The sequence below is a fragment of the Leptonotus elevatus genome, chromosome 12, assembly GCF_054856555.1.
Source record: "Leptonotus elevatus isolate MCC_2025b chromosome 12, RoL_Lele_1.0, whole genome shotgun sequence".
In the NCBI taxonomy this organism is placed as follows: Eukaryota; Metazoa; Chordata; class Actinopteri; order Syngnathiformes; family Syngnathidae; genus Leptonotus; species Leptonotus elevatus.
The window spans coordinates 19,406,095-19,416,886 of NC_141250.1; the positions used below are offsets into that span (position 1 = coordinate 19,406,095).

Here is a 10,792-nt window from a genome sequence, read left to right on the forward strand (position 1 = left end):
GAAATGTGCCTTGGCAGAGTCCGGGCGTGTTGGCGGCGGTGGACGCCACCATCCACAAGGCTGTGGGGGATCGCTTCAAAATTTCCGGCTTTCCCACCCTGAAGTACTTTGAGAATGGCCAGGAGATGTACACCCTGCCGCACATACGCACCAAAGACAAGATCATTGACTTTATGCACAAGTGAGAGTCACTATTTTTGTAAAAACGTGCAAGTATGATGTCACACTCACACATTTATTGGGTACTTATATATATTCATAGTCTGCTTTTGGGAGTAAATCAATGGCAAACCTGCTCCCAGTAGGGAAAAGTCTTGGGTGGAACTGGGAAATCTACAGGAAGTTTGACATCATTGATAATTACAGGCGCCATTAAGGCAAAATACAGAACATGACATAAGATCACTTTCTTATTAAAGCACATGATGATCCATCTTTGTTTAAAATCTTAACCATATAAAGTGCAATGGAGGTAGTTCTATTTTAACCTGAACAATGTTTGAGAGATTTATGATACTCTTGTTTTAACCTGAGCAACTTTGAGGTAATTTATGGTAGTCTTCTTTTGACCTGGGCAACTTGTGGGGGATTTATGTTAGTTTTGTTTTCACTGTACCAGTCGTCTTGTTTTAAACTCTGCAACTTTTTGAGTATTTACAGTCGTATTACTTTACCTGTACAACTTTCAGAGGATTTAATGTAGACGTATTTTAAAGATTTTTTTTTTCATTTAGTCTTATTTTATGCTGTGAAGGTTTTAGGGGATTTACAGTTGTCTTGTTTTAACCTGTGCAGTATTTTGGGGATTTATGGTAGTCTTTAAAATTTTAACAATACAATATACGGTATTTCATGACTCTCTCCGTGCTCCAGCCCACAGGCCCCGCCGCCACCGGAGCAATCCTGGGAGGACAAGCCCTCCAGCATTCTCCATCTTGGCTTGGAGGACTTCCGAGAGGCCCTGAAGAAGAAGAAACACAGTCTGGTCATGTTCTACGCTCCATGTAAGACTCACATGCACGCTCGCATTCAATTTTCAAGTATTTAAAATAACAAATATCGGTTGAAGTCGGCTATTTGGACTGTCATTGTTGAAGTGTGAGATGTCCGGCCTTCTCTGGGATCATATCCTGGGTTTTAACCAGCTCGCATACGTAAGTCCTAGCTCGTTGCCAAAATCTCCTCATCGCGCGGCATTGAGACTCCACCTAAACCCGAGGGAGACAGAGAATATCCAACAAGTGTGGGGAAATAAAGAAAACATCACTGTACCATCTGTGTTTAACACGTCCTTATGAACATGGAAGTGTGCAACATAACTTTATGGCCATGGAAATATCTTAAGAGAATGAGTCATCCTGTCAGTGTGTCAGCTTCATGGAACATTAAAAAAAAATTATTGGCAGCTGAAGAAGGAGAAATCTTCAAATGTGTAGCCTCATTTTCATGCTTTAAAGTAACAAGAAATACCACATTCAAATTATTCTCATAAGCTTAAATCTTGATGGCCAAAATGTCCACTAGGGAACACTGCAGTGTGCAAGAGTTTAATTACATGGACAGGCGACTAAAATCTGTCTCTTAAATACTACGACCTTGAATCCCACCCAAAAAAAAAGTAATTCAGGTGACAATAAAACTAGCATAAATCCCGGAAAAGTTGCACTGGGTAGCATAAGAATACCGTAAATCCTCAAAACTAGCCTCGGTTAAAATAAAACTACCTTAAAGCCACCCAAAATGTGCACACCTTAAATTTTATATACCCCCAAAAAGTTTTGAATGTGTACTGTTGCAAAAGTCCTGCAAGTTAGAACTAAACTACCTTAAATCCTAAAAAATTGCACAAGTTAAATAAAATTATTGGAAATCCCCCGTAAATCACTGAAGATACAACAATGCTACCTTAAATCCACAAACACTCAGACTAGTTAAAATTAGACTACCTTAAATCCCCCAAAGGTTGCACAAGATAACATAAGCAGATCTTAAATTATGCAAGAGTTGTTCTGTTTGAAATGACTACTTCTCATCCTCAAGTAATTGCACAGATTAGATTACTGGTACTGTAAATTCCCCGTACAGTTGTACATCTTAAAATAAGACTTCCTTAAATCTCCAACAAATTGCATAGGTTAAAACAAGATAACTGTAAATCCTCAAAAAGTTGCATTGATTAAAAGAATCAGACCTAAACCTCCAAATGTTGTACAGATTAAAAGAAGAAGACTACTGTAAATCCCTGTAAGAAGTTACAGATGCTAAAATACAACTATCCTAAATCCCCCAAAAGTTAGACATGTAAAAAATACAACTACATTAAATCCACAAAAAGTTGCATATAAGACCACCTTAAATCCCTCAAAATTCTGTTGACGTTTTGTGTTGATGTTGAAGTAAGATGTTGTCTGTGAATGGTGTTTATAGTGCCTATAAAAAGATTGACTGTGTGGTTACACGGCGGTGAATCCGCTCTAAGGCCATGTAAACACCCTCAGTAGCAGCATGGTGTTGACGGATGTGCATTGTGGACCAGTGTGACACTTTTGTTGTCATCCTCCTTGGCAGGGTGTCCGCACTGTAAAAACGCCGTTCCTCATTTCACGACTGCAGCGGAACTCTTCAAAGAAGACCGCAAGGTGAGTCCACACTGTTGCTCGTCACCTTTAAAAGTACAAAGCTACTAAGGCGCTATAATAATCGCTTCAATTATGAAATTGCCAGAAGTGAGCATTATCTTAGTAAAGGTAGGTTGTTGTTTTTTGTTTTGTTTTTTTAAGCGACATTATACTGTAGGTTGTTCTAGTGTAGTATTTTTTCTTATTACAAATTTAAAATTAATCAATTGTCAAGTCAAAATTTAAATTAATACAGTCCTGAAGAAACAAAAGAAGACTTTTCACTACTACTACTAAGTGAGCTGCAGTATTGTTAGTTAGCTGGACAGTAAACGTCAGCGGGTTAGTTGTATTTCAAGACACCACAGTAATTTAAAAATAAGCAAAAAAAAATTGCACATAATAAATTACATGATCATTTTATCATACAATTAATTTACAAAAATACATACAAAAAGACATTTACGAAATAATATGAATTATTCATATTATTTCGTAAATGTCTTTTTGTATGTATTTTTGTAAATTAATTGTATGATAAAATGATCAAAATACATTGAAAGATGAATCTTGAAAAAAAAATCCACAAACAACTATTCAAAAAATAATTATACTGATGGGCTGTAAACATGCTATTTTTAACTGGGATGTAAAGTTTCAAAACGGCTACATTCGAATTAATTTATAGTACCTTGAATGCTAATTGGACAAGTCGGCTCACAATGTATTTGCAGACAAATACCGCACACTCACCCTTTTGTTTTTCTTTTTAAGCTGAAGTAAGTTCAAAAGTTTAGCAAGCGCTCTTGCATCACGGCTAATATTTCTAGGCGCGTGTCGGCAAGGAATGCGACAAAGCCAATCAAATAGCGGGAGGTGTGGCACGCTTTCAGGCAGTCACGGGAGGACACCTTCATCCTCCATCATCGCTTAATGGCTCCTGACTCACACGTCGCGAGTGTGTCGTATTCTGCTTGCAGCAGGATGCGCTCGACCTTTTTAAGGCCGCTCCTTTCTCATATGCGCGGAATTGCTTTTAAATCGTTGTCAGATGGCGTCTTAGTCGGGCTCTTTTCTGAGGCAACCCTCCCGCAACACGCCTCTCGGTAAACGCGCAACACAACACGCTTTGAGGCTCATGTCATTGTTGTCACTGTTGCAGGTTGTTAGGTCACGCCTGGCAAAAACACTTCTCTAGCGCCTCAGCCAAGCGGAGACGCCCTGTACCTCAGAAAATGACTAACCAACAACAGAATGAGAAAAAGTAGGGGTTTTTTTTCTTCAAAAGAAAATCTGGAAAACTTGCACATTATGAAATAAGCATGCCATTAATTCCCTCAAAAGTTGCAGATGTTAAACTAAGACTAACCTAAATCCAAAAATGACTGCAGTACCTTAACTGTTACCTCAAGGACTACCTTAAATCCCCCAGAAGTTGCATTGATTAACTCATTCACTCCCAGCCATTTTCACTGAAGCAATCCCCTTCGCTTCTGGCTGTTTTACTGGATTTTGAATGATTTTTCAAGGCCCAAAAGAATTTTGTGTTCTATTGCTATAAAAACATGGAACCTATCAAAAGAAAGATTAGAGTCTCTTCTTTCATCAGGAAAAAAGCCATTGTTCAGACTGGCAGCCCAAATCCGATTTTTAGTCTATCCAGATTGAATGTGGATGGCTCTTTTGTAGTCTGAACAGTCACAAAGCACATGAAATCCAATTTTTGCGGGACGGATTGTAACTACATGCGGGGAGTTAGTTTCATATCCGATTTGGACAGGATCAGGTCAGTCTGATCAGCTCGAAACACTCAGTCAGAACGGATTTGACTGTCCTGACGTCACTCTACGCGTGCAAAATCAATGAGCTTGCGCTGTCAATATCCAATCGGTTCGCTGCCCCGGTGGTTCCTCGCATGCTTGGCAGTCAATCGCCTTGACGGCTCCGCTACCCCGTCGGCTCCTGTCATGCTCAACCGGAAATACAGTGACAGTTTACGTTGCGCTGAAGCCGGTCTCGCTATAAGCCATCAGATCTTCACATGCGCAACCGGAAATAGCAAAATAGTGCCCAGTCATAGCCATAGATATATGGTCATTTAAAAATAAATAAATAAAAGAAAGAAAAAGAAAAGAAAAAGGCCTAACATGCAGCGGTAAACAGCGTCACATGACGTCAAACACTACACAGGCTGGGCGCTGCCTCCGTTTGACGTCATTGCTACAGCAACCTGTCAGATGGGTCAATAATGTGGCTCTGTCTGAACAGGGCCAGGTCGGATTTGGACACTTGCTAAAAACAGTCTGGACAGTCAGCCCTAAAAATCTGATTTAAAGAGGAATCTGATTTGCCAGCAGTCTGAACGCAGCCAAAGTATATTTGTATGTTTTCGTTTTGCAGCAATTAGTATTAGAATATAGCTAAGTTTCATCGTTATTTACAAACCTGTTGAAAACGCTGCGGGAAAAGAGCTTGTTGCAACATGGCCCTGGTTGATCTCATACTCTGCTGCCACCTGCTGGCCGTTTTTTTGTAATAACTACCATGGCTTTAAGCAACCTCTTCATGTCAGAAGCTGCATCAAAGCCTACTGTATGCTCTAGCATACAAAAACATTAAAAAAACGTATAAATATGTTTTGGGACCATAACGATATTTAAAATAGAACGTTTTTATACGTTTTTGGGAGCAAATTAGTTAATATAACAGTACCTTAAAATCACCCAAAATGGTGGGCATTAAAAATTCACACAAATAAAATAAAACTATCGTAAATTACCCCAAAACCAAAATAAGAGTACTTTATATCCACAAAAGGTCACATTGAGGAAAATAATAATACCTTAAATCCCCCCCAAAAAACGTCGCACAGTATCGTAAATGGCCCAAATAGTCGTGGACATTAAAATAAGCCTACATAATGAAAATAAAAGAAGAATAGCGTAAATAATGCAACCGTAAATCCCCCAAACGTTTTGCAGGTTCAGGTTCTACAGACTAAGACTAACTTACATCCCCCAAAAGTTTTACAAATAAAAATAAGACTACTGCTAATCCTGATCAAGTTGAGCATGTCACAACAAGATTCCAGTAAATCCCTCCAAAATTGCATAGGTTGGAATAAAACTGGCTTAAATCCCCCAAAGTTGTACGGGTGAAAATAAAACAAACATAAATCCCCCTCAAAACTTCCAATAGGACAGTAACTTGTAAGTGGACTGATAGCTTCTTGCGCTGTAATGACAGCACAAGAATTCAATGTCCTTGTAGGACAATATGTCTCCACTAGTGCTGCGTCCCTCCTGTCACACGTAATGCACTGGACTCTAACATATTGACTTGTTGTTCGAGCTCATCCTCCTCCTCTGAACACTATCATCCCCCTTTCCCACTAATCAATGATGACCTCTCCCGGCTGCACCACACTTACTCATCGGACGCTCGCTGAGCTGAGCTCCAGGACAAATATGCAGCATGCTGACTTGGGGGATTTTGTGGTTGGTGTATTTCTGAGCGTGACAGGAAGTAGCGCATCGCCACGCGTTTGTCGCGATCAATAGCGGCCGGATCGATGAGATGGTTGGCAGTGCACTCGTTAAGAAGCAGAGTCGTATGACTTCATTTTGTGCTGTCACTATCTCACATTGATTGCTCGTATGTCCCTCAATAAGCTCATTTAATGTTAGTTGTCGGAACTGCACCCTGTATGACAATATAGAAATGAGACTCATCCTTTATAATTCAGTATTTTGCTTCTATGGCATTTGTCGTTGCAATGTTTTTTTTCTATATACAAAAAAACCCTGAAAATTCCAAAATATGAAGTGTTACAAGAACAATAGTGTGGAAAATATTTTTGTCTGCCCATAATTAAAATGAAAATGTCAAAAGAAATGAAGTCAAATTTCTACGAATTTCTAATATTTGTTGATTTTCTTTATAAACAAAAACACTATGTACAAAAAATCCCCACAACATTTGGAGAAACAAAATGTGACCAAAAACACTTCCAAAATACTGAAAAAGGAGCACAAAATGAAAGAAGTGAACAAAAATCACAGCAAAAATAGTGCGGCGACAGAGGTGGCAAATTTAGGGTCCAGAAAGTAAGAACCCTGCCACAGTTTGGCGTTAGCCCCTGATGCTAGCTAGCTAGCTAGCTTCCAACAGGTAAATGAGCACCAATGGAGCTAGCTAGCTAGCACCTGGGGCTTAATGCCATAGTGTGGCTTTAGCTCTGATGCTAGTTAGCACCTGGAGTTAAAATCAAACTGTGACAGGCTTTCTACTTTATGGACCTGGATTTGCCTCCTCTGTGCAGAGACTCCTGCGCAATTTAAGTCGTAATTAGCTTAGCTTTCACAATTTTTTTTTTTTTATTGTCACACCTTGTATGACTTTTTACCCAGAAATGATTTCTTCCACTGAGTGTTTAAATAAACAATGTATGCTGACCTGCTGCCATTTCCACAAAGCAAAATGATGTCTCTTGTCAGCACATGGCAAGCTAAAGCGTTTAGCGCGTTTTCCTCTCCTCAGCACATCTTCCACATCCCCCCGGTCGCTGGCGTGACCGCGCGATATGCGCCACTCAGCACTCTGAGAACGCGCCATGACATTTCAGCCGTCCCGAAAATGACGGCGGGCACGGCTCGACATTTACGCCTCATCGGCGCCCGCCGGTCTCTAATCGACGATACGGCCTCTCGGAATCGACCTTCATTCACATGAGAAGAATCTAGCAGGCTGGACCTTTAAAAGGCCATTTTATAGTCATTGTATATCCTTTCTGTACATTTTTACGGTGTTGATCTACCGGCTAAAATGTCTACAAAGCACACATAGCGCTAACATCTGTACCCAAACAGTAAAAAAGGTCATAAAGGAGCCAAGATGACGGCTACTTTTGTGTGAATCTACGCGTTAAAGGTCGTCTGTGGACGAAGAAGCTTTAACGTGTAATTTAATTACACTTTGCAGTTTCACTTTTGCTCCATTTACAGTGGAATGTCACCGCAAATTGATACTGTCGCTCTCTGCTTCTTTTTCAGGCCTTTGTGTAGCGCACTGCCATTAGTCAAACCTATCAATTTGCCGTTCCTCGTCGCAGATCCAGTCGTGTGAATGCTTGTCACCCCCCAAAAAAAAAAAAATGTGAAACTTGCTTAGTATTAACATTAAAAGCTGTTCTTTGTCTGACCGAGTGTTCCTGTTTGTGTTTTCATTCCTTTCAGATCGCGTATGCCGCGGTGGACTGCACGAAGGGACAAAACCACGACCTGTGCAAGCAAGAGGGCGTGGAAGGGTACCCAACCTTCAACCACTACAACTACGCCAAGTTTGTGGACAAGTACCATGGAGATCGTGGGGTAACTTTTTACATTTTTAGTAACTTTCTACAATTTTGCTAACATTCCTCTCATTACAATATCCAAAAGTAAAGAAACAAATGGAATCAAGATATTCCCAAATTTTTCTTTTCACATTTTTGACATTTCAAAATATTCAATTTTTTTGCTGCTACTTTTGGGCAGGCCGTGAAAATAGTGTCGCCCCTAATGTCCAAATTTGGTCAATTTCACATTTGTTTCTACAAATAGATTGTCCCAATGCTGTTTGTTATTTTTAGGCATTCTTAACTCATTTAAAGTGTTGAAAATATATTGATCACACATTTAACTACTGTATCTTTGATACTAGAACTATCTGGGAAGGGCTGTAAAACTCAGTTCATGAGAGCCATGCAACATTCAGTCTCCCTAAGATTGAAAGTCTGAATGTTTTTTTAAGACAGTAACAAGTGAAAACAGACATTTGAGTTTTGTTTTTGTTTTTCCTTCCATTTAATTGCTAACAAGCATCTGTTATTGATGTTATAAAATACGCTAAATCCGTACAGATGAAATAAGCTTACGTATAGTGTGATCTCCTCCTCCTCCTTCCAGGAAGCGGGCTTCATCGGCTTCATGCGCAGCCTGCGAGGCCGTGATCAGGAAAAAGTCCTGAAGAGGAAGGAGGAGCTCTAATCATGATGGAAGGCCCATTGGACCCCCCCGCCTCCCCAAACCCCCCTTTCAAGGGCCCCATCAACACTGACACAGGAGACAAAAATGACCTCAAATGTTTTGAATACCACGCTGATTCCCACCCCTTTTTGGTGGGCAGACGTAGTACACTAAACTCACCTGGACACTGTGACTGATTATGTGACAAGCTGCATGCTAATCTATGCAATCCCCATGACAGTGGTAAGGGGGTCCTGGCAGACTTTCTGTACAAGTACCGTCTACCATCTTATTTCTGGCTGCTCCGTCAACATGCGACGCCGCGGTTAGCGTAGCAACGTGGCGTGACATCAATCCAGGCCAAAGGGTGAGTTTTTGTCTTCAAAAGGTGGCCTTAAAGTAGTAAGAATTAAAGCAGAGGGCTGGTGCCTTTTGCTTGGTTTTCTTTTGCCCTTCAAATCGAGAACAACAATGCCAAATATGGGCGCCATCATCTTGACTTTTTTTTTTATACTTTTTTGTCAGCCCGTTTCCAAATATATGAGTGAAAAGGATAATCGAGATTTTTTATTGTATTTTTTGTCGCCGAAATGTGGTGGTGGGACAAAGAAATGAGACTGCATCAGCCTTCATATTTCGTCCTCCATTTCCAGATACCACGACAAAAAATGTGTATCCTCCAATGTTGCGACTTTTTTTCTGAGGTAAAATCGCAAAGAATGTTGATTCATGTTGTTCTAGAACACATAAATTCGGGAGGTGTGACAAAAAAACGAGACTGTCAGCCTCGTTAATTTGATATTTTGTGCCCATTTTAAAGTATGACGATGAAAAATCTCCAATTTTGCGAATTTTATTTTTTTTGCATTCGAGAGAGAATTGTTTTTGTTTGTTTTGTTTTTCTTGAAAAACAAAAAGACAACAAACAAAAATAATAATTCTGACATGCAAGTGGCGATAATAAAGAACTGACACTGGCTGATATTTTTCATCTTCACATTTAGAAATATAACAAGTAAAATATAATGAAACCTTCATTGAGAAAAAAAATATATTTTGTTTTTTTTCTGATTTCCTACAAATAGAAAACACGATGTACAAAAAAAATTTGCGGCTGTGAAATGCGACTGGTCAATATTTTTTATCTGCCTATTTCAAAATGTGCTAATGAAAATTTACATCTAAATTTTTTTTTCCTCCTTTTTCCAGTTTGGGAGATTCTAGGTGTGACAAAGAAACGAGACGTCTTACAATTTTCAAATGTTCCGAGCTGCTCTGTAGCACAAGTTTTCATGTTCATCATTAAATCATTTGGGTTCTGGCGTGGTAAATTTAAGATTCTCAGGGATCGCGTGACGCAATTAAAGGGAGTGCGTTTGTCGTTTTTCTGTGTTTTTGTTTGCCAAATAACAACAAAAAGAAAATATAAGAATCACGCCTTGTCCTATGTGGTATCGTTACCGGAACATTCCAAGCAGGAACGTCTGGTGAGATCATTCCAGTTCGTTGGGAGAATAGGTAGAGCATTTGTCTTTTCCCAAAGTGTGTGTCTGTGCGTGAGTGTGTGTGTGCGCGTGCGTGTTACACTTATGCCAAGAAGTCATTGTTGCCTTTGTTCAATCAGCTGTACACTATCACCCTCTACTGTGCAAATAATAATGATAAATAAAATCATACTTTTTCCTAAATGCCATTCTTTCATGTCACTTGCAAAAAGAACTCTTTCATTCTTCCCAGATAAAAATATGACATTTACATAGGGAAACTAGGCAAACAATTTAATTTAATTGTATGACCTCTTAAGACAAACTCATGATTTTGTGATGAAATTGTGTTTTCATGTGAAAATGTAGCATTTTCATAGCTGTAGCATTTTTGTTGGTAAATATAGTACAGTCTTTTAATAACAAAATACAAACATTTACATGGGAAACTAGACTGTTTAAGCACAAATATTAATATTATGGGGAAACAATGGCAACATGGAATCCTTTAAAGCAAACTTTAAATTAAATAATTTTCCTCGGAAAATATTAACTCTAACCAAAACGTAACCTTAATGTCCGAATATAACTTTGTTGTGACCAAACAGCGGCAAACTGTTACTGAATGTTTAACTTAATTTGAAAAAAAACACCAACGTGTTTGCAACGACGCTGACGATAGCTT

At 39.3% G+C, this 10,792-nt stretch overlaps 1 protein-coding gene across 1 annotated transcript in view; it reads left to right on the forward strand.

The window, feature by feature from the left end:
* Nucleotides 1-10,305, forward strand: part of pdia5 (protein disulfide isomerase family A, member 5) — a 32,841-nt gene extending 22,536 nt beyond the window's left edge. The window contains exons 13-17 of the mRNA XM_086090953.1: nucleotides 18-181; nucleotides 874-1,004; nucleotides 2,569-2,639; nucleotides 7,853-7,987; nucleotides 8,564-10,305. Coding sequence (XP_085947079.1) covers nucleotides 18-181; nucleotides 874-1,004; nucleotides 2,569-2,639; nucleotides 7,853-7,987; nucleotides 8,564-8,644 — 582 coding nt within the window. The 3' untranslated portion in view covers nucleotides 8,645-10,305. The remainder of the gene's footprint in view (nucleotides 1-17; nucleotides 182-873; nucleotides 1,005-2,568; nucleotides 2,640-7,852; nucleotides 7,988-8,563) is intronic.
* Nucleotides 10,306-10,792: the final 487 nt, after the last annotated feature.